General features: G+C 37.0%; 1 protein-coding gene across 2 annotated transcripts in view; it reads left to right on the top strand.

Moving 5' to 3' along the window:
- Positions 1 to 1,866: 1,866 nt before the first annotated feature.
- The window catches only part of TBC1D23 (TBC1 domain family member 23), a 35,016-nt gene continuing 12,419 nt past the window's right edge, over positions 1,867 to 24,463 (top strand). For both annotated transcript variants that reach the window (XM_026076751.1, XM_026076752.1), the window contains exons 1-11: positions 1,867 to 1,971; positions 9,234 to 9,345; positions 9,600 to 9,705; positions 12,415 to 12,619; positions 15,637 to 15,760; positions 18,096 to 18,220; positions 18,334 to 18,377; positions 19,284 to 19,387; positions 20,801 to 20,923; positions 21,964 to 22,056; positions 24,206 to 24,376. In XM_026076751.1, the coding sequence (XP_025932536.1) occupies positions 1,931 to 1,971; positions 9,234 to 9,345; positions 9,600 to 9,705; positions 12,415 to 12,619; positions 15,637 to 15,760; positions 18,096 to 18,220; positions 18,334 to 18,377; positions 19,284 to 19,387; positions 20,801 to 20,923; positions 21,964 to 22,056; positions 24,206 to 24,376 (1,248 nt within the window). In that variant the 5' untranslated portion in view covers positions 1,867 to 1,930. The remainder of the gene's footprint in view (positions 1,972 to 9,233; positions 9,346 to 9,599; positions 9,706 to 12,414; positions 12,620 to 15,636; positions 15,761 to 18,095; positions 18,221 to 18,333; positions 18,378 to 19,283; positions 19,388 to 20,800; positions 20,924 to 21,963; positions 22,057 to 24,205; positions 24,377 to 24,463) is intronic.

A 24,463-nucleotide genomic window follows, 5' to 3' on the forward strand; every position in this document is an offset into this window, starting at 1 on the left:
GAGCGGGGCCGCGCACGGAGCGGGGCCGCGCACGGAGCGGGGCCGCGCACGGAGCGGGGCCGCGCACGGAGCGGGGCCGCGCACGGAGCGGCCGGCGCCGCGATCGAGGGTAGCCATCCGCCTCACGGAGCGGCGGCACCCGAAGAAACCCCAGCGTCGTGGTGACGCACACGAAGAGGAGAAGAGGTTTGAAAAAGAAGAAACCAGTCTTTCTTCTTTTCCATGCCTCCCTCTTTTCCCTACCTTTTCCACAAATTGCAAGCGTGCGTCAAGGCTTAGGGGTGCCCTGGCTGGTGGTATGCTATTATTTACCGTTATTAATGCCTGATGTACATTGTACAAAGTGTTTTTCCTGAGTAATGATAAGTAGATTTTTAAAAAAACATGCTTTTTAAATATCTATGAAATGGTAAAAGGAGGAAAGGAATACAGATAGTACCCTCTCCTTCATAACACATATTTTTTGTCTGAGTTTGGTTTGATGCTGTAAAATATCTTTCTTGAATAGGATTATTCATGTAATCTTTCCTGAGAAACAAATATGTGCGTGAAAACATGGTAAATTACCTTTCCATTAGTATTCTTGAATGTTTGGGAACTGGATCCTACACAGTTAAGCGAGCATCTGTCTTTTCTCACAGCAGCAGTCCTACTAAAGTCTGGGCGTTTACACAGCTGGAACATATGCTGAGGCAAGCTGTGAGAGTAAAATAGACAAGTGTAAGGACGCTAATTTATCATTAGGTGGCGCTGTTATTCCTTGTAGAAATTACTTGAATCGCCTTTTTTAACTTTCACAGACCTATACTACTTTTTTTTTTCTTTGAGGGTGTTGAATGGGTAGGGAACGTGCATGTTCAAAAGCTTTAATGGTTTTCTATCCAGGGTTAACAGTGAATGTTATCAGATGATTTTTAGCTCTTGCAAACCATTCTAATAGGGTTTTGTGTATAAATTATGAATTTTATTTCTGATTCGTGGAGTGTATTCTGGCAAAATACTGACAGTAGGGAAAGACATTTAATAAGAACACTTTACATGGTAAAACTGTTCATTACAAATAATCTTTCACTGAAAATCTTCCCTGCCTGGGAAATAAATTCCTAAATTTTCAAGAGGAAGACATGTGGAGTTGCTTTTGATCGGTACTTGCAATAGGGATTTTCCTTCCCTACTACCCAAACTTAAACAGTACAGGAAAAGGCCGGGAGCTGAATGGCACATGCAGCAGCAGGTCAGGTGCCAGATCCCCCCTTCATACACAAGAGGTGCGAAAATCCCTGTCGGCCTCTCCTCCACGCCGGTGTGCCCACCTCCGCCGGAGGGATGCTCCTGCTCCGCCCGACGTACCGCAGCCTTGCTGAAGCTGGCGACACGCGCCCCCGGTTCAGCACGGGGTAACCTGCAAACGAGTCGCTGACTGCCGAAGGGAGATTTCTGTTAGCCCAGCTCTGGCGAGCCTCGGCCGAGACCAGCCCGGCGCCGCCGCGCCGCGCACGTCTCCCGCCGGCCGGTAACGGCCGCCTCTCCCCCCGCCCCTCATGGCCCCGCCCCTGGAGTCCGTTTAGCCGTTGCCTCCTCACAGCCACGGCTCCTGAGGGTCCGCTCCCTACCCTCACACGCCGCTTCCTTGCGGCTAGTCTAGTTCCGCACTAATGCCGGTAAAAGTCATTCAGGTGCCCTAAGGGGCACAGCGGTGGCCCCGCCGCCACACGCCCGGCCCAGCACCGCCTCGCCCCACCCTCCCGCGATCGCCCGCCTGTTTTGACAGGCTTCCTCACTTTACGGCCAGCGCCCTCAACTTCACGACAGCCGCGGGGCGACAGGGAAGGGAATTGGGCATGCGGGGCATGCGGGGCAAGCGGGGAGGGGTGGCGGGGGGAAAGCCCGGTTGCGCTTTACGGCCGAGCGAGGGGGCACGTCAACAGCTATGGCGGAAGGGGAAGAGGCGCTGCCGCCGTCGAGCAGCTGGTGAGTTAGGGGGGTGTCGGGGTCCTTCCTCCCCGCTCCTCTCCTTCCCCGGCGGGAGTGGGGGCGAGGAGCCGAGGGAGGCGGATGAAAACCCGCTCGCGCCCCCCGGGGGGGAGGGCGCTGAGGCCGCCCCCGCGGGGCTCGCTGCGGGGCGGGGGGGGGCTGCGGCCCTGCCGGCCGCCCCCTCCCGCGGGCACTTCCCGGCGCTTCAGTGCCAGCGCTGCCTCCCAGACCAGGGCAGGGCAGCGCCAGCCCTCTCTGGCCGGGGGTGGTGGTGCTCCGGTTCCAGGTCAGAGCTTTCTCATGGGCGGTAGCAGCTTCTTGAGGTAGGCGCCTGTCTCTTGGACTTCGGTTGCTGTGTTCAGTTCAGCTTCCCTCGCTCTGCCTACCTGCCCAAGCAAAGATAAGAGAAAACAGATCCCAGGTGATTTTCAGAATGATTTTCTCCTTCCCCCAGTGCGGTTATTTACTTATAATGGTTTTTACATTGAACCTTTAGGAGACCAAAAGAGATTATTTCTGGAGCATGTATAGGGTCATTTTCATGGTAACACCGATGGGATTTTAGTGTTTCATGCATGTGTATTCACCTCAGATTGCTGAGGCTTAAATAAATCTACTTCGGGTTTAAAGACTGGTGCAACTTTAACTGTACCCCGCATCTCTGTTCCAGTGTGTCTTTGTTTTATTCTTTATTTCACTTTGTGCTTCTGCATTGCATGCGATTTCTTTTCTCTTTGTGTTTCTGAGCCCTGCTCCTTCCTTCTTCGTACATGCTTCTTAAACAGTTACCTACGTAGTTGCCTTATAGACCTGTTTCTTACAGTCATTCCAATCTGATGGTTTCGCTTATATGCTTTATTTTATGTAGGGGATTCAAAAGCTTGTGTTGACTATGCCCTGCCTTCTTTGTGCTGCTTTAGTTATCTTGCTGTAAAGAAAGCAGGATTGGTATGCATGCGTATGTAGATTATTTCTCTTCTATGTCTGCATTAGTTTTATCCTCAAGAACTGTATTTGTAAAACTATCTACTGAACATCACTTATTAGCAAATAAAAATGAATTGATGGGGCTTCTTTGAGGTTTGTTTGTTTGTTTTTAGTTAAAAGTTCAAAATTTATGAAGTACTTTTTACAGGTACAGTATTACATAAGCATTATTTCTAAGTCTTGGCATATAACAATTACAAAGTAGGAAACAGACTCATTCACTGTTCAGTCTTGACACTGAAATATGAGCCTGGTGGTTGAATAAGAATCACATTGGAAAATCTCTGAAAAAATGATTTCACACCTATTTCACTACTAATGTTGAAAGAATATTGCAGTCTGTAAGATCCTAACAAACTGCTGAAATTTGTATCAAGAATGAGGAACAACTGTTAGTTCTAGACTTATTTCAAAGTGCGACCTGCATTATTATCATTCTGACTAGCAACTTCAAAATGCAATTATAGTAAATTTGGTATGCTGGTACTATTAGAAGGAATTGTAGGAATTTGTGGAAACAATTCAAGAGTCTTATGCTTAAATGCTACATTGGAATGCCAGCGTATGTCCTGTTACAAGAGCTATACCTTCTGAAGAACATGTAAAGCTGAGTTCCTTGGTGTTTGTTTAGAAGCTTCACATTGCTTACTGTTTTGTTTTTGTTTTTTAAGCCAGTTTAAGTGAAATATTTTCTTTTTCATTTATTCATTTAAACTGTTGTTTTGTATACATTGCTGGCTGCTGTGGAACAGGGGTTATTTTTCTGAATATAAAATGTATCATTTAAAGGAGATTTTTTTGGTGTACAATGCTACATTATCATAATATTGAAGTATATGGGATTGTGCAATAACATTTCACATTTCATGTTTCAGTGGCTTTTTTTTTAAATGATGTATATGTGCATCTAAAGTCTGCTGAGAATAAAAAGGGCAGTTCTAGTTCCTGGTCCTGCATTCAGTTCCTTAGAGGGATTCAAAGGCAGATGAAGTTTTGTGTTCAGAGCTTGTGACAGCACCTTAAGTATGTAGAATTTAGGGATACTGATTGACATAAAATGCCCTTGATATTTTTCATAGCACTTTCCATGCCTCCTTGACATCCAAGGCTGGTGCAAGTGATTTTGGGGGGACAAACTAACGATGAGTTAAAACCCTTAATAGTCATACTGGCTGATGGATGTGTTGTTTAACAGAAATCAGGGAATTTGCCACCAGACAATACAATTAAAACACACATACACACACAGCTTATTGTATAGACTTGCTGAAAGATGATGTTGTCAGCTTGGTTCAGTAACGCTTGGAAGTTGAATAACAGTGTTGATTTAAAAACAACAACAAAAGTTCTGTCAAGACCCTGCTGTTAAATGATTCTTTTTAGTCAAATTGCATATTCTCAAAAATTAATTTGAGAAATTGCCAGAAGTATTATATTTGGTGCTAGAATAGATGTCTGCATTGAAGGCTAAGAATGCTGTGAAATACAAAAGGAAGCAGGCTGCTTTCAAGCTATGCTGTAAAATCTTCATTCCTATTTGGCTGCTTTTCTGATTATTTTAACCTTAATTTCAATCAATTTCTATGTATATAGACAGACAAGCCAGACTGTTCTCAGTTAAAACGGTTGTAATTATAAATTATAAATTTTTCTCACCTCATTTAACCAGGAAATAAAATGAGTTGAATTGAATTCTTCTTGTTCAGGTTCTCAAACAGATAAAGATATAAACAGTTGCACATGAATTTGTAAAACCTTTTTGTGGATGTGTGCTTAAAATTCAAGCTTCAGGCAGCTGAATCAAGTAGTATTTTTATTTTAAGATCTACACTTTAACAGTTAAGACCTACACTAATTAAATACAACTCAAACCTTGAATGGAATCATTCCTCTGCATTTAACTGTGCATTAGAATCATTCATCTTATGGTTTCCAAAATACACTTCGATTCTTTCAGACAACAAAGTGACAAAATTAGAGCATATATATTTTTTCCATGCTCAAAATCTGGTTTGTTAGTGCTTGGAACCATGATCCTTCTTCTGAAAGCAAGCAAAAAATCCTTTGAAGTTAAGTGAGAACTTGACACACTTGAGAAAAGATAAAGAAGAGGTAAAAATGTCAGGAATTAATGTTCTTCTCTAAAATTCCCTAGAGAATAAAATATATTTAATGGTATTCTGATTACAGGGATATTTTGAAGTAAATATGAGGGATTAATTTTTGTTTGTTTTCAGTACAGAACAAACGCTCTCATTACTTTTAATTTAAAATAACTCTTGTTTGGGATTCTTTCCATAGTCAAGAGGATCATAAATTAAAAGTAGGAGGCAGTGTAACTAACTATATAAAAGTATATTTCTGGAAAAAGGAAGTATTTATATAGATAGAAGTTTTCTGTGATGGGAACCTATGCCCTTTCCTCTGGGAAAGGTAGAATGATGGCTATAAAGATACAGCAGTATTAGCTACTGACTTTGGAAATTTTAATCAATATTAGTCACTTGTGCAGTTTTTGTTTAAGTAAGCCTTGTTTGTGATTACTGATTGTATATCAGTATACTTCTGTGAGCTTTCCAAGCAAAGTATTTTGTTCAAAATATAGTATAGTTCTACCTTCTTGGTAATAAAAATCTTTTGAAAGAATAAATTGGTCCCATCTAGCACTAACACACACATCTGCAATCCGTTCTCATAACTTTGAGAGCAGCGTAGCTAGATATGCACCTGTCTCTCTCTTCCTGTATTTCTGGTAATTGTAGCATAGCTTAGAAGCATAGAACTGCTGACTGGATGGGTTTGATGTCCCAGGTGACAACGGCTTTGTAGAAACTAAAACTGGTGATCCTCTTGGCAAGAAACTGTTTTAACCAGGCTTTAAAAAATAAAAAGCTTTAAGAAACACTTCTCTGTCCAGTTTGGATTCCACATGAGCTGGGTGTATTCATGCTTGGGAGCAGAGCAAGTTAGCTGGTAGCAGCCTTCCTTCTGATTCAGGAAAAACAGGAATGATGTTTGAAGACATGTTTAACAAATACATGTCTAAATACTACTTTTTATTCTGGAAATGGTTGTGGCCTACTAGAGCACATCACGAGCAGCTATGATGAGCATGTCACTTAAAGGAATGTGGGCGTAAATAACCAGAGTCTTTTGAAGTGTTACAGCATCATAATTTTTTTTTGTTTTAATCCCTTTTTTAGGCCAATGAATATTATCTTTTACAGGCAGGTGTGTAGCAGTAGATTCAGCTTATATGGAAAAAGGGTGGTTTTTTGTTTTTTGTTCTTTTTGGACTGCTAAGTGCATTTTAGATAATTAATTTGGTACATGTGGAAGATACCAGTCTTACTGTGAAAATAAGTAACTGTTAAAAATGTGCCTGCCACAAATTAAAACTTTAAACTTTTGAAGGTGTGGGGGGTTTTTTTGTTTGTTTGTTTGCTTTTTTTAGAAAAGTGTTTTGACTTATAAGAAACAGTTTGAAGGGATCTGTCTTTCCTAATAACAAATGAGCGAAAGTAATGGACTTTGGCAGGTACAATCCACATGTTGCAACCTCCTGATGGATTATAGCTTTCTTAATACTATACATCTTTCCTTATCTAATTGCAGTTCACTGAAATATTTCTTACTTTTCCCTGCTGTTCACATCTCCACAATTTCTAAGTTCCTTCATTAATATTTATAAGTGATTATTACCAAGCACCTCAGAGCCATATATAAATAAAATAAATAGTACTTTAAAAAAAAGTCTGGACGTGTTGATCATTTTTTAATGACTCCACTTCTCTCTGATACCTTAAGTGGTTTTTTTTTTTGGCTAAAAAATTGTGTTGAATGTCCATGAAGGTAGTTACCTATTGGTTATAGTAGGTCACTTGACTGGCATGGATTTTGGAGATCCTTCTATGACTATGGAAGTTTACTCTGGATACACTAATAGCAATATTGTGAATTGTAATATTTACAGATATTTGTCTTGCGGGAATTAATCAATCTTGGGAATAGACTGGGATTATATAGATTGTAACCAAAACCTTGACTAGATTCCAGGAATAGGCAGTGGAGCCATGGCAGAGCAGAAAGCAGGGGTGCTCCGGCCTGGAGAAGTTTGCTCATAAAGAGAAGGAAGTGCTGCATCCTTTCCAAAGGAAGTGTAATAATTGTTGTTCCTTACGAGCCCAGAACTTCCCAGCCAACCTTCAGGCAATGAAAGACAAGGGTCCAGATTGCTAGTAGTTTGCTGGAACATTTACAACATAACACTGAGTGAAATAAGGCAAAACACAGCCAGGGAACATGTGTTAAAGAACCACAACCATTTCCATGGTACCTTTCAAGTTAGCATGAATGGAATATTTGTCTTAGAAAAGAATTTCTCTTAACCTTTGAATACTCCCTGCTTCTAGCCTCTGAATAATCTTGAAAGTTGACAGGAAAAAGTAGCTAACTGAATCATAATAGAGTAACGTGGTTTTTTTCTGCTGTATTTCATATAACTCAATGTGATAAAGCATCTATAGTGAGAGATAGGGATATCAATTCCTTGCTTTTTAAGGTAGGGTAGTAAAGCTGTCATTTGCCTGTCATCTTCACAGGGTAAAAATTGCTGATGACAGTATTTATGGAGACGATTTTGCAAATGGTGTATTGTCAAGCAAACAGACGAAGCACGCATTTGCAGATAACATGTTGAAGTCGACCTTGATGGTAGCCCATGCACAGCTTTTTAAGCTGTGAGTGCTAGGTACTAGTAACTGCAGAATTAATGCTCATGCAACTATGAAACATTCTTTACCAGGTATGTTTTTGTAATTTGTCCGTGTAGTTGTGTTTTTAAATGTTGTTTCATGTGTATGAAGTGATACAATTTTTTTCCAATTCTTTGGCGCACATAGAGACCAAATTTAATTATTATAGTTTAAGATCCTACCACCGAAAATACAGTTTGCAACCATTATTTATGCAGCTGTTGCTAATCATAGCTCATTTCCCACATGCCCATGGATAGTATTTGTGCTAACTAACCATATTTTGTATATGCTATAATTCCAGGCCTAGCCGTAGTTCTTCTAATTTGTTTGTCATAGTGTGCCCAGAAACTTGCAATATGTATTTATGGGAGCATCTAACTCTATTCAACTAATGTTTGGTGTTGGCTTTGTTGAAATGGATCATCCTAGAGTTCATGCAGTTCTGCAGAGTGCTAGATCTCTCCTGCGCAAATGTCCTGGAAATACTTGATTTTTATTCATGGGGAACTGATCTGGTTGTTTAATTTTTCCAGCACTGATTGTTCTGTACACAGTTGCACAGCAGGATAGCGGGTGGATGTGCTTTTGTATTTTTCCTGTATCTGTCTTAAGTGAGGGGATATTTTTCTGTGCAACCTGTGGTTCCATAAGAATTAGACTTTGGGATTTTTTTTTTCGAGTCTCCTTGTGAACTGTGCTGTCTTGCATCCAAATTTGCAAAATTGCTTGAAGAAAAAAGACTGTTAGCCTTGCCTCAATATATGTTTAAAATATGATTTAAAGTGCTATCAGAAATACTTGAAAAGAGGCTGACTGAGAAAATGCAAGGAGACTGCTTACTCTTCCAACTTGTAAATACTTAAAGAATTGGAGAAATCTTAAGTGAGGCCACACAGTTACTTTTTTATAGGTATGTTCTTATTTTTAGGTACGTTCTTGCAGGATTGAGATTCTAATCTGTTTATCAAAAAAGGTGATATTTAGAAAATCAGAAATTGGTGTCTTAAGCTCTCTAGAGACCAAACTCAGGAAACTTTATATCAAGGAATTTCTGCTAGTTGTGAATATATGCAAATGAAAAAGTAGAACAAGCTCAACCACTGACATTTTCTCCAGGAGTATTTGGAATTGGCTACATAACATCTTAGAATAATTAGAATTGTATTGATAACACTCTGCTGTCTGTTCCTCCACGTGTATGACTACGTGTGTTGTTCACAAGGAATGAATCTTTGTATTTGAATAAAAGAAAAAAATACATAAACTTACTTTTTCTCTTATGTAAATTGAATGGAATAAGCAGTTGAACACAGCCTTAAAGAGACAAATAAAATTTTGCAGTTATTCAGTAACTGAGAAATTGTCTAATAATATACCTTTATTTTTAAAATGTGTATTTTTTGCCTGATAATATCCTTGAGTCTACATTTATTTCATAGATACACATTGAAAAATATTGTATGATGAAATTATTATTTGTTAATAGTTAAACATACTATATTATTGTTACTGTAGGGAAAAAGATCTTGCAGAAGCTCTGGAAGAAGGAGGTTGTGATCTTGAAACTGTGAGAAACATCATTCAAGGAAGGCGATTGCCTGCTGATCTAAGGGCCAAAGTCTGGAAGGTAAATAAGAGCTTAAATCAAGAAGCAGGAAATACTTGAAGGTGTGTTTAATTTGAAGTGAATGTTTTAATTATTAGGCATGCCTCCAAAAGAGACACCCTGTTCATGTGGCACTGAAACTTTCATATGCATGTATGTTGGTTCAGTTTTGGAATGTTTGCTTTCTATTGAGTTAAATTACTGCATTCAATAATTGGGTAGCTGCAAAAGTGCACTAAAAAATGTTTAGAGACTGTTTTTATTTTTGCTTGCAGATTGCACTTAATGTTGTAGGAAAGGGGGACAGCCTGGCATCCTGGGATGGCTGTTTAGACTTACCAGAGCAGAGTATAATTCGTAAGGACTGTCAAGAGCTAATTGGTAAGTTTAATTACATTCAGATCACCTATAGGAAAACTTCTGTATTCTCAGTTGTCTTAGAGCTTTGCTCTTTGAATTAAATACCTTAATGATGTTTACGTTTTGAAGGAAACTTTGAGGAAGAAGATGAGAGAGCACAGAAAATCAGAAAGAAATCATAATAAGAAAACAGTATCTTATCTGTACTCAGACTCTGAGATGGGTGACATCATGGAAGTCAAGTCATCCAAGTATTAGCTTGTAAGTGATAGTTTGCATGGACTAAACAGAACCCCGTGGGAGGAAGGCTCCAAGAGTTGAAAAATATTAATTTCTCTTTCAGTTTTCTTTTTCTAAACCTGACCTGCTTCATATAGTGTCCTTCAAGTTTTTAATTGTCCAAAGACTTGTACTTAATCTGAACAGTTGGTGTAACACCAAAATGCATGTAACCTCTAAGGGAGAAATATGTTAATCATTCTGGACTTTCTATCTTTTTAGAGAGAGGTTTTTTACTAGCATTTTCAGCAAAAGTGAAAGGTTGCATTTGTAAAAGCAGAACATTGCCAGGACATTAGAAATAATATTCCTGCATATCCATAAGGAACTGCCACAGGATCTGGTTGCCAGCTCATCACAAAAAATGTCCATGTCCCTGACACCATGTAATAATGTTAGTATCAATGTTCAGGTGGCTGATTCAGTGCTGACTCACAGATTCGGTTACTCTTTCCTGTGGTATCAATAAGAGAATCTTCCATTATATTACTTGTCCTACTTTAATTTTTGCACGATTGAATGTTAAGACAGAGAATGGAGTTGCTGCATACGTACATACCACTTTTAGAATATGGTCGTACATTCTATAGCTCTAAAAAAACAGCAGGACTTATTTTACTTCCATGTCTGTCCTATAAAGGAAAGGGAAAAGAGAAATTCCACTGTTATCACATCACAGTATCTTTTCAGGAAGAGATTCATGTTCGTATCATATAGAGTTAAGCACTTTAATCTCCAAATGCCATTAATCCTCCTTCTTTCTCTTTTTTGCCAAATGTTTTGTAGTATGTAACTACTAAATTGATTAAAGTAATGAATATAAAGTTCAGAGTTCAGAATGAAGGTTAGATAGAAATTTCAGTTTAGGGTCTTGCTAAAATACGAAATAAAGAAATTTAATAAGACAAGTAGTCTCCAAATTTAAAACAAATCTTCAGATGGCATTTGAGGTTTGCATACTATATATATATATATATATATTTTTTTTTTTTTTTTGGCGAGAGGTAGAGGAAAGGAAGGATCAAATATTTACTGGCTTGAATGGAAAAGTATTTAAATACTTCTGTAACACAACCTTTCATTCACAGTAATGAGACCTATGAGCTTCTTGTAACTGAGAGGGTAAAATGTTCACCAGAAACTTAATGGCACTGCATTTTTTTGTAATGTTTGGTATATAAGCTTCTCTTCTTTTATTCCCTCCTTGAACATAATGTAGTTTTTCCTTCTTTTATTGTAATTTAGTTCAGCTTTAGTAAAGTTGACATAATTTGACTGGATTAAAACACATTTATTTCTAATATATGAAATCAGATTTTTATGAAAGAAATGTGTTTAGTATTAAACTGAAAATTGTATGAACTTTATACTGAAAGTCTAGCCACAAGCCATATAATAAATATTCCTATGTTTAAACTACAAGTAAGCTAAGAACCACTTTTTATCACTAGTTATACCATCACATGGAGGAAGGCATAATTTGAGTACAGTGTTGATATCGCTTATATTGATTGTCTCAAGGTAGGTGGATGCCAGTACTTTTTCTGAAGAGTTGTCAGTCTTTTGAGGAGTCTGAGTAGAAAGATGCTTTGGATCTAATGAAAACTTAAATTTTTGTGTATATATCCAACTCAGTAATGAGAGATTTAATAAATGTTTAGCTTGCTACTTTAATTAAAAAATCTTGTAAAACAGATTTTGCATGTGTCAGTTTTCATCCAGATGCAAATTAATACAAATCATGGGTTCAGAGTTAGTCTGTCAGTAAATAAGGAATGTCTTTACTTTTCATTGTTTCAGTTTCTTACAAATTTTGTGATATAATGTGCTATGCTGTTTAAAGGATTACATGTTGATAGTTACAGTGAATCTTCTGATTAGCAACTGTACCAAATCTAATTCAAAAGCTGAATGTAGTTGTAAGTAATCAAGTCAGTAAAGATTAAAAATGTGTTTTATATTTTAATATTAAAATTTAAGTGTCTAAACCTTGCTGGTTTCAAACTACTAATTTTAGTTAATTTGCATGCCAGTGGGCTTTCAAGGAATCGGAGCTATGTATTGTGGGTTGGTCTGTGTTGAAATTTAAATTAATTTGTTGTGAAGCTGAGCACATCAAATGGGAATAGAAAAGGACCATTCTGTGCATTAAAAGAATCTACCTCTTTGTTTCATATATCCTGGAAAATCCAGACTTGTCTTATCCTGCCTTGTTGTGGTATTTAAATGCCTTATCCTACTGAGGTTATCTAAAAATCACTTATATTTATGCGAATGTCCTTCATCCATAAGCTTTTGAGATGTCTTTTATAAGCATTTAATCCAAGCTGCTAGTTTTTTCGAGTATGCAGAACTTCATATTGGTGCAACTGTGCTATGAAATAATTTCATTCAATTTCTGTGAAAGGCCATTACAATGATTTATAACTCTATTACACTTGCCTATTTCAGACCAATTGTCAGTGCCAGAAGAGGAGAAGTCAGTATTACTTTTGGATATTGAGTCTGTTATTACTTTTTATTGTAAATCACGCAATGTTAAATACAGTTCTTTCCTCGGCTGGATACATCTACTCAAACCTTTGGCGCACCTTCGATTGCCTCGCAGTGATTTGTACAACTGCTTTTATGCTATCATGAATAAATTCATTCCAAGGTAAAACTCTGGGTTTTTTGCAAGTGTACTATTTTTATTGTTGTTGAAAGCATTTTCTGAAAGGACGTGCGCATTGATTTTTGGCTAATGGTAGTTTGCAGCTAGGAGTAGCACTGCTTGTAGCAAAGTTGTCAGATTCCTTCATACGATTATAAAATAGAATCATTTTTCAATACATTCTGATTATAAGTCTAGAAATCAATTGAGAAGTTCTAGAATGTAATGAGTAAAATTGTGACTGATGTAATTTCAACATTCCTTTTAAAGGGCATCTGTTACTTCATGCAATGTCAAAAATATTTGTTTAGGAACTATTCTGCCTATATGTGAAAGCAATTTTTCTTTCCATTTTCTTTCCTAGCGTTTTGGATGTTTAAAATATCTCTATACCTGTAACTCCAACGCAGTAATTATATTTCTCAAAATCTCATTAAAGGAAGTAGTTGATATCGTCCTTGTATTCTCTACCTGTGAATTGAGTGAACTGTGGACTCACTTTAATGATTTTCGAAAAATCATTATTTTTTTTAAATAAAAATACAAATGTGGAGCTTTCTGCATTGTTATATATGTGCTCTTGCCAAAAATATTTTTTTATTTGTATTGGAGTAGCACCCTGACACTCCAGTGAGATTGCAGCACCTTCAGATTAGGACCTTGTAAAATAATATATAGAATAGTGTGATCCTCTGGAGAGGAGCTTCCAGCTCAGGAACCGGATGTCTGCCCATAACATGAAAAGTGCATGTCTGGTATTGTGATAGGGAATGTTTGTCTGCCCTGTCACATGATTTAAGTTATGTCCATTGCTTATTTAAAATACTGTTGTCTCCAGCATGTTACTGGAAATGTACTCTGCAAATTGTTTGGGGATATTAACATTATGGTCACATAACTGGTGTACTTTCCGTCACAGAAAGCTTTCCAGGTGTCTAGTATTTCAGTGTCTCTATGAGAACCTAGATGGTTCTTCTATGACATATTCTCCATCCTTCCTTAATTTTCATCTTACACTTATCTGTCCTATTTAGACTGTTCTCTCTTTTTTTTTTTTTAAAGATGGGAGAATGAAAGGCTTAGAAAGGCAATCTGCAGTAGTGTGACAACACTTGCAAACCTCCGCTTAGGTCCATTTAGTCTCAATTTGATATTTGACTGCTGGACCATCATTACTATTTGAAAAACAAGAAAAACAGCAAAGATATGGAAATGGAATTTTTATTAATCATAGGCTTTCTATTCATAGTTTCTCACGTCTTGTAACTGCCGTGAAATATTTTAATAGAATTTGTTCTAACAAAATATTGACATGTGCAGAATAACCTGGTGAACTGTACAGTAACCAGGGTTGTTTTGGAATAGCATCTCTAGCAAAGAGACTCAAGTCAAAGGAAGAATTATTTTTCTTTTGGAAGCACTCGGTTTATTCTCAAAGGCTTTGGTTATAGGAAGGAACCCTTCTCCTATGGATATTTGTCTTTCTCCTCTTTCTGCCTGTCCTCCAGAATGATGAGTTTTCTGAACTAAACAAAATTAAGAAACAGCTAATATGGAAGTCCTGGGTCTGTCTTTGTTTGGCCCATTAGTAGAAGAAAGCACCAGCGCCCTTGTGCAGTTGAATAGGCCCTGACTCGCCTGTGAGCTGAAAGAGTAATAAACTGACTAGAAAGCTGCAAATGGGCAGCGGAGGAGCGTCTCACTTCGGGGACCTGGCTGAGGAAAGTGCATTTCATCTGCTTTTCCATTTCAGTGTTTCTTCCAGTGGTGGGTGGAAAATAGCTTCCTTTTTTGTTTAAAAAAAAAAAAAATCCCTCTGCTAAAGGAAGATGTAGATTAGTTTCCAGTGCAATTTATTTCAGTTTAGCTAAATCTTTTTAATATGCTTTGCCTTGCTTTGCTTTGTTTTTTATCCATCCCTCGGATGGCTGAGCCTGCTGTCTCCACAGGGCCTCTAGTGGAGGAAGTAAATGAATAGGTACAGGAATTCACAACTCTTGAGATATATCAAATATATATATAAAATTTTTAACTTCATATGCTATTAAGGGTTGATTAATATGGGTAAGTAACAGAAGGAGAAAGGTACTGAGCAAAACAGTTAGGAAAATTGTCTAAAAATACGGGTGTTCAATTGCCTGTGGAAAGGTTCTTTAGTTTTTTTTTAGCATTACTTCTACGTATAGATTCCTAATGTTAAAATGTAGTAAAGAATTGCTGACAGACTTGAATAATTGACTGTATTAACCATTCAAACGAAGTAATTTGCAAGTCTTGATTCTTATGTTAAAATCATTAATGGAACATTTTTCTGGTTTTCATTCTTTTTATCCTGCTAACTTGATGGGAAGTGAGAGATTTTGAGATAATTTTTTAAAAAGAATCTACATATATAAATTGCTGTGAAATTTTCCTTTTCATCACTGTAGATGTACCTGTTTTTAAGATAGGCTAATAATTGTGTTTAACTGGAGATGTGTCAAGTCTACCTGAGCTTATTTAAGCTTTTAAACACTTGAGATTTGTTACTAATGCCTTGTAAATATCTATTTCTTCATTTTAAATTCTCCTTTTCATGTAGTACTTTCTTTCCTGCTTGATGATTGAAGTTTAACTGTTATTCATATATGAATTTAGCATCTTTTAAAGTTATTTTGACTGCCATATTAGAATGACAATTTTTTTTTCTATTTTGAGTGAACAACCCTCATGCCATTCTAGCTTTATTTTGATATTTAAATCTGTTTTAAATACTGCCTATATTTGGTAGAGGAAAGCCTATGAAAATATTTCATTCTTTCTACCACCTTGTTAACATAGTGGTGTTTGGGGGGGGGTTTGGTTGGGTTTTTTTTTTGTTTTGTTTTTACTGTGCGGCAAGTTGATTTCAATATCAGTTTCTGTGAATTAAAAGAACTGAATAGGGAATTACATTATCTCAGCTAATAAAGAATTGCTACTGTAAGTCTGACTGGAGTGTTATGGGGGTTTTCATAATTATTTTCACTGCTACTTTTTAGGGATTGTTTTCTGAAGGGAAGACCATTTCATCTATTTAGGCTGCTTCTTCAGTACCATGAGCCTGAACTCTGCTCCTTTCTTGATACTAAGAAGATGACACCAGACTCATATGCACTCAACTGGGTAATAAAGTGAAAGTAGGGAAACATAATGAAAAAAAAATTTCTGTAAAAATTGAAGTGCAAATTGCCAGTTTACAGAAAAGTAGTACAAGAGATTAGAAATCTTATTTTTGAATGAGTACTTAAGTATATTGAAATAAATTACTCTAAAGATTAAAAAGCCCATACTATATTAAAATATGTAAGGTACGCAGTCTTGTAAACATCATATGTTTATTGTGCTATGTGTTAATTGAGCCATTGATATTGGGAGCTAGAAATACCTAGAGTAAGTAGGAATGAGAGCAGCTTTCACACTCAGAAGGACAAGAAACTGTAACGCAGATCATTAGTTTTTATGGTGTGCAGTTGTATGGTTGTAGAGATGGAGAAAAGTGAGCCTAAGAGGTCTTTTAAATTACTGCTTGTGTTAAAAACCTCTGTGTTAACCGAAATATTCAACTGCCTCATATAGCGCTACTGCTCATAGCTGTGATTCCTTTTAGAATTTAGCCTTATATACTTTGCAGCTCTTGGAGAATTGCTTGTTTCCTCTCTACCTTAATTTCAGAATCAACCTCAGCTGGAGATAATTCTAAAGACACTTAATCTGATCAGTTCTTTGTAAAATTCGTGTTGCAGAGCTACAACGTAATACAGTAAAATTTTCCTGTTTCAGTACTACTTAGTCTATGCAATACAAAATCGTGATACATTGCTTGCAGAACAGAATTCAGGAAAAAGTCTGCAAATTGTATATATAGAGAACACTTTATTAATGACCTGTGAACTCTTCCAGACCTTTCTTTCATACTCATAGGTTTTGTGACATTTTTTGTAACTGCATTCACTTTCAGTAAAACAAATAAGATTAAAATAAATTATTAAACAGCAAGTTGTTTTTAGGTGGACTCTTTAGGCTGCTACCAATTTTAATTTTAAAGTGTGTTCAGGAAGAACTTACTCCCAAAATCTGCCTGTGGCAGTCATCAGCCTTCAAAACAGCAGTTTTTTTTTTTTTTTTTTAAAGTATTGAATCTCCGCTGTTTTTGTGTATTGGTGTACTTCTTAGTAAACACCAGCTTCATTATAGTTGTTTATTAAAAGTTTAGTGATTTATTAGGAAAAATCTTCCCTTTGAAAGTAAGTAGGAAGTTGAGCTAGTGTTAGTGCCAGTCTTGATGTCAGGCTTGCTGGTGTACGATTGTAGAGAAGTCTTAGGCCTCATTTTATATTATGAGTTTACATGAAAGTTGTTCTTTCATCCATCAACAAACTTAGTTCATATAGAGGTTCCCTAACATGTTGAATTATGTAAGCAACATTCAGGGACCTGTTATTGCCTCACTGTTCAGAGACATACTGTCTTTAGTGCCTTTGACTTGGAACTGGATAAATCTTTCTTTTTACTACAAAAGTATACTAGGAGGTGTTGAAAGCTTCCAGGATAGTGTTTAAAAACAGGTACTGAGCTTTTGAAAGCCATAATTCTATTGATACAAATGTGAATGCAGCAGAAGGCTCAGTAAGACCCCACTGCGGCCAGCTGGTATGCATTTGAGTTAGGTGTCATTACAAATATTATCTGGGATGCGTGAAAGGATACTCACAGCTTCTTTTATTCACTTTGAACTTGGCATATCAGAGAGGATGTATTTTTAAAAGGGAATATGGGAACAGGCATACAGTTTGTTAAATAGTTATGAAAAATTTCTGTTGCTGGCAAATTTTTAATTACTCATCCGTGAGCGTCATAATGTAATGTTGAGTAAGTGTCATTACCAAACTACTTTGTGACAGTGTTCATTAGTTTGGTTCTACTGTGAAAAATAAAAAGCCTTCTTAATATACTGTGCACTTTTAAAGTCCTATTTGCTAAGCTAATTGGGTGAAATGAATTCTCTTATTACTGTCTTGTTTCGTTGGGGGTTTTTTTGCCCTGCAAGGCTAATTCAGTATCAGGAGATGATTCTAATATTGTTAGTACCTGCACTACATCAAAATGTAGTATAATATATTTGGTACTGTGGAGTGCCTATGAGCTGAAAAGCACTCTGGCCAGACTGTTATATCTCTGGCTGAATTTGCATGGCTGAAAATTTACAGCAGAGTTTCCTTCATGCTGGGGATATTACTCACAGACAATGTTCTGTAGCTTTATTGCACTGTTTTTTAAAAAAATCATTTTTGAGGGTAGAACCATCCTTCAGTACATGGTGCAAATGTGTTAATGTGTTTTTTTTTGTTTGTTTGTTTTTATTTTCTTTTAGATGACTTGTATCTCTATTAACAAATGTTATCCTGTTAAGATTGTTCCTGGTTATTGCTTTTTCTCATACTGTTTTCTAACTTTTCAGCTTGGGAGCCTCTTTTCATATTACTGTTCAGCTGAAGTCACTCAGGCAATATGGGATGGATATCTACAGCAAGCAGATCCATTCTTTGTTTATTTCTTAATGTTAATCATCCTTGTCAATGCAAAGTGAGTATATAGGTAATTTTTTGAGACATTCCCTGGTCACACAGTTTTAATCAATCTGTGTTTCATTTTGTTTTTACTGACTTAATCCATGCCTGTGACTTTACTGTTTTCAGAGATGTTATCTTAGCACAAGAAACAGATAAAGAAGAAATGATAAGTAAGTACTTTTCTTACCCAGCTGCTGATAAAACATTCACCATATAATTTAATCCCCATGTAGTTTATCATTTTAAATTATTGAATGGTTAAATTGTTGTTTAATTATCATTTAATTATTTACCTTTTTCTCCTCAGTGAATCCCCTCACCTACTAATTCCTTTCTCACTGTTCTTTTGCTGCCTCACATCTGCTCTGTCCTTAGTGTTCTTTTCTTGTGTTTCCCCTTAGCACTCCCACATATAGTTTTGTATTTCAGTTCAGAGTACTTGAAACAACCCGCATGTTTCCAAGCTCAAAGCAGCAGCTTTCAAATCCTTCTTTAAATCTATTGCCCTTGTTGAGTTTTCCAATTTATCATCTTTGTATGTGCCTGTTTTGGGCTTAACTCATTGTCATTGTCTCCCTCTCCTCTCCCACCCTTCTGTCTTTATAGAAATTAGACTGAGTTTCTTGTGAGCATATTTCACCTGCCTTAGCATTATTTTATATGGCATACTACAATATAATTGATAAAGTTCTAATAATACATAATGAGAGTGCTTGGGTTTTTGCAATTCTGCCATATGCTGCAGAACTATACCCGTGTACCATTCTGGACAGATAACAGTGCGACTGACTTAGTATTACAGCTGAAAGCTACCACTGTATAGACGTGGAGGTGTGCTAAACATGAACTAATCTGGGTAGAAGGTTTAAAGATCTAGCAAATAATGTGGGTTTCCTATGGATGAGCAGTACTCTCTGTATCTTCTGCCTCTACCTAAAGAATGAATCACCATTCAACTTTAATTAATAAACTGTGTTATGCCTTATAAAAATAAGATATCTTATGATATGAAAAGGCATACGGTGCTTTTTTTCTGTCTGAAATAATTGTGTACCTATGTTGTTTATGTATGTCAGAATTCCTAGAAACTTCACCAGCCAATCTCGAGTTAGAGGATATAGAAGATCTCTTCTCTTTGGCACATTATTATTGTAGCAAAACTCCAGCTTCTTTCAGGAAGGTAATAAATTAATTTTGAAATTCTCTTCTTTTTTGATGATTATTTAAGCTCTTGCTGACAGTAACTTTGAATATTTCATTGACTTTTTTTTAACAATTCTTTCATGTTGTTACTCTGGTGGTATTTACTTTTATGATCCTTGAAAGCTTGAAAGAGAAGAAGCTTAAGTGAAGCATGTTAAAAAGAATCTTCCCTACAGTCTTCTCGCTTCATGACTGATAACCAGTATAGTCTTAATTGCTCTTATGGCTTAGCTGTAAGTTTTTAGCCAGTGATGCAGACTTACCACATTAAAACCACAATCTGCCTGGAAAAAGGTAAATTACTGGTCTGTAAACATTTACCATGCAGAGAGCAAGTTCAGCTGAATAGCTTTCCTCCCCGCACACACTCTTCTGCTGGACTTTGTCTATAAAGCAAAGCTGCAAATGGATGTGATGATTCTTCTTAACTCTTATCACAGAATCACAGAATATTTGGGGTTGGAAGGGATCTCTGGAGTCATCTGGTTCAACCCCTGTGCTCAAGTAGGGCAAGCTAGAGCAGGTTACCCAGGACCGTGTCCAGCCAGGTTTTGAATATCTCCGAGGACAGAGACTCCACAAGCTCTCTGGGCAACCTGTTCCAGTGATCAACCACCCTCACAGTGACCCTCATGTATTAGTGGGCAGCCACATAATATAATTTTCTAAAGTGTTAAAACTTAAAATTCAAAAAAACAGACTAGAACAATGCTGCAAATAAGACTTATTTTTTCTGTACCAATTTACTTTCTTTGTTAGAAGTCCTCCTTAAGCTCTTTTATCTTGTTCCCTTGTTTTGCAAACTAGGTTGTTATAAGAACTGACCAGTAAAAATGTCATGCTGACACAAGTGCTTTGTAGTAGACTGTACGACAGCTCTCCTAGCTGTACTTGCAACAGCAAGCAGGAAAAAGTCACTTAGATGAGGTACAGGTGTCATTACAGGCTCTGATTTTGCAGTCCTTCCTTATTCAAGAAATCTGTTGACCAAGTTGGACTCATGAGATAGAAGTAATTGGTAGTCATTGCTTTTGGGTTGTCTGTACTTTTGCTGATGAATGGTAGATGGGTATGTGAGATTCTTGAAAAGACAGGGTTTTTCTTAATGTCAGATTCTGTTTGCTGACATGCAGCTGTATGTAATTTAATCATCTTGACACTGTCAGAATGGAGAACAAGCATGTTTGTAATCAAAGTTCATGTTTTTCAGAAGTCTGTGGAAAGAAGTATCAAAAATTCAATGACTATATAGAGAAGATATACGTATATTGGGCTTAGTATTTGTGATACAGTGGTTGTTGTTTTACTTCAAACCTTCAGTTTTAAGGACAGAACAATGGCTTCAGTTAACATTACTTTTTTTTTTTTTTTTCCCTCTTGCCCCTAATAGGACAACCACACTCTTTTTGGCAGCAGCTTGCTGGGCCTCAAAGATGATGACACTGATTTGAGCCAGGCTCTCTGTCTAGCAATTTCTGTGTCTGAAATTCTTCAAGCAAATCAGCAACAAGGAGTCAGTATGCTAAATTATTCTTCTTTTGCACAATTTTCCAGAGAAGGAGTAGAATCCCTTACTTCTCAATGTATCTCCAGTATTTCTAAGTGCTAACAACGCAGCTATGTTTGCTGTTTCAGGAAAAAATATTTTTGTCTTGAAGTTGTCCCCTTTGTAAATTATCTGCTGACTGCAATGCATCTATGCTGTAGCAACTAGAGCTACAGCAAAGGGGAACTTAATATGGCTGATCTAGATTTGGGGAGTAGGAGCGTGAATTAATCTCTCACTGATTTTATTTCTTTTCCAAATACAGTTATTGTAGAGGAAAATATAAAATGCACTACTTTGTGCCTTTGAGAAGAATGCTGTTACAAAATATCTGCCTTTTGGCAATTAAATGCTTAAATGAAAAAATTTGTTTTGGTGCAAGCTATTTGCATAGTTTTGTTTATTACAAAGATACTTAAATGCATGGACTTCACTTTTAGTATTTAAGAACAATATATGGATATTCGTGTAGTTACGCTATAGTGTTTCTTTTTAACTACTAGCTTTTTTGTAGCAGTTTCCATGCCCCAGTTCATCATACATAGTTTTTTTTCCTACTCCAAGTAAAGCTAAGCATGTGCTTATATCCTCTTTAAGTCGACGGGCATAAATCTAATCCTGTGTGCTGTGCTGAGTAATCACAGACTGTTGGATTGGGACTTCAAAGTTATCCCTTCTAATATCTTGTCATGTTGGCATGTGCTCTCCTACAGACTATTTTTTTTCTCAGTAGAGGGGAAATAACTGCACTGTGTTTTGCACTTGGAGATCCTTTCTGAGGTGTAAGCTACTATATTAATATGAGATCACTATAAGAATAATTTTGGTGGTGCTGGTAACTGGTAGTTTGCAGTGCTCAAATATGATTTTCTGATGGCTGCTAGCCCTTTTCACTGAATCCCTCCCTATAATGTTGGAATTATTATTAAAATAAAACTGAATAATGTACTTTCCCATTAATAATTACACCACTTTTAATTTTGTAACAGGTAATCTTTCTCTTTCAGGAAGGAGTAAGGTTCTTTGTAGTGGATTGTCGTCCTGCAGAACAATACAATGCTGGGCATTTATCAACGGCATTTCATTTAGACTCAGACTTGGTTCGTATGCTTTTTGTTTCTGTACAGCTTTTTGAATCCTAAGTTAAATAAAGGGAGAGAGAAATGTCTGTCTCAAAAAAATAATAGTCCTTAGACAGTAGTTTGTGGACCACAATGTCTATTTACATGCTGAGGCTTCAAAAGTTAGCTTTCTCTAAAGGAGATTTGTGGAACCATCATTTTACTGAGAAGTTTAGTCCTTTGTGACATTAGAGTATGGGATTCCAGCCTTCCTGATCTTTGATTAGAACTGGAGACCACATGGGATAAAATGCAGACATTGCTTGGAGGAGAAATCTCTGTTTAGTATCATAGTTTCTTATGAAAAGTGTCATTAATTAGCAGACAGCACCCTTTTTTTCAGCCAGGCTTATTACAGCCTGGTTGTAAGGGGTGTATATCTGTGAAAAGTGTTTGGTTGGTCCTTCAAAATTTTCACTGTATAATTTGAGAGAAAAAAATGCTTTAATCTTGGGACTGAGATGTAAAACTGACTTTTTAATTACTTCATTAAAGATCTTGCTCTAGTTTCCATTTGATACGAGTTTATAACTGATCATTCAGATATATTCCTCTCTTTTTTTTTCCCAAATCACCTATGCTGTTTCAGTTTGGTTTCAATGTGTTCTTCACTTCCAGATTAACCCTGTACTATTTCACTGCAAACAGGGATGCTGCATGGAATGATTTCCATGTATGTACCCCCTAAAAGGCTTTTTGATCTTTCTAGGGAAGAAGCTCAGTTCTGCATCTGCTATCTCTATCACTATAATTAAAATGATGTATTATTCAGGATTATTTGCACAAATATAATTATGTAGTGTTTTGGTTTTTATCCTAAATCAGAAATTACATAGGAAAAGCTTTCCCCTTGGTACATGGGTGTCCTTCTGCTAGCTTTAGTTGAACATCACATTCAGTAAGGTAGAAATAAGCATTACAGACTCTTTAATTATTAAAAAGTTAGTGATCTAGGAAAAATGGCCATGCAAGCAGTTCTTAAATTGTATGTGATTAATTATTATGTATCTAATTATATGTTGGAATTAACTGCTGCAATGTGTGTCGGTGGATATGATTAGGATCCATCATAAACTGTGTGCTGGATGCATGTCCCCAGGTTCATCTGTGTTTTTAGAAATTTAATGCAAGGAATAATCTTTGAGACAAAAAGCTTTGTCCAGGGAGACAGTGGGGAAAGCATTTTTGAATCTGTCTCACTTATAGGTAGTCCTAAGTAGTAGTAGTGAGGCTTAGCCCTTAAGTAATAAAGCACCAGCATTTGGTTCTAAGAAAATCCCAGTTCAAATTCAGGCTGACTTACTGATGGCTAGCTCGTATACTTCTTACTTTGTACTTCATCATTTAATTCAGGGCAAAGGCTAGATAAGGGACATTTCCCCCCCTGCTTCCCCCACTTAATTTAATTGACAAGGAAACATCAGTCTATAACTGGATTTAAGTGCCTTCCCCTCAAACGATTAAAATTTCTTCTGCAATAAGAAAGTGTGTGTTTCTTCATGCCTTCTACCTAGCAGCTCATTGTTTTTGAATGTGTCATATGCCTTTAGGAGATGACAGCCTTAACTTATTAGAGAGTACCAAGAACCCTGGGCATCTATTTGTAATTCTGATCATGAGCTTTTTTCCCAAATCTGGGTAAGGTAGAGGAGGAGGTGACAAACAAAAAAAGCCTAGTGGGGAGACAGCAAGAGGAGGCTCTTACTGGCATGTAGAAATGCTAGGCTTTTTGAAGGAGTCCAGAACTACAAACTTCAAAAGTGTTGTAATCAAGCATATATGGTTGTGGAAATCTGTCCCTCTGCTATGTTGCCAAATTACTGCTGCTTGACTTTTTTTTTTTTCTACCTTCCTTTGGTGTCTTCAAGATTAAGCTAACAGATACAAGTTGTATTCTTTTTTTGGGGAGGGCATAGTGGAATGAGGAAGAAGAGGGCCATTCTCAGTGTTCGTTACATAACATAAAATCTGGATCTGGTTCGGTTTTTTTTGTTTTGTTTTTTTCTTTCTTTCTTGTAGGGTGCATTCTCAGTGCTCAGCAAATTATAACCATTTTTAAAGTGTATCTTTTCACATGTTGTGTTACAGTGCATTAGTGTTAAATCCTTTTTATTCATTCATTCCACAGATGCTTCAAAACCCATCAGAGTTTGCACAATCTGTAAAATCCCTGTTAGAAGCACAAAAGCAATCCATTGAGTCTGGCTCCATAGCTGGTGGGGAACATCTCTGCTTCATGGGAAGTGGCAGGGAAGAAGAAGATATGTACATGAACATGGTGTTAGCACACTTCTTACAGGTACTACTAAATTGCTGTTGATTTTAATAGCTGAAATAAGGTGTGCTTCTGCACATATCTCTGATATTAAGTGACAAAATGTTTCCC

Source organism: Apteryx rowi, unplaced genomic scaffold (assembly GCF_003343035.1).
Source record: "Apteryx rowi isolate R43461 unplaced genomic scaffold, aptRow1 scaffold_439, whole genome shotgun sequence".
Lineage (NCBI taxonomy): Eukaryota > Metazoa > Chordata > Aves > Apterygiformes > Apterygidae > Apteryx > Apteryx rowi.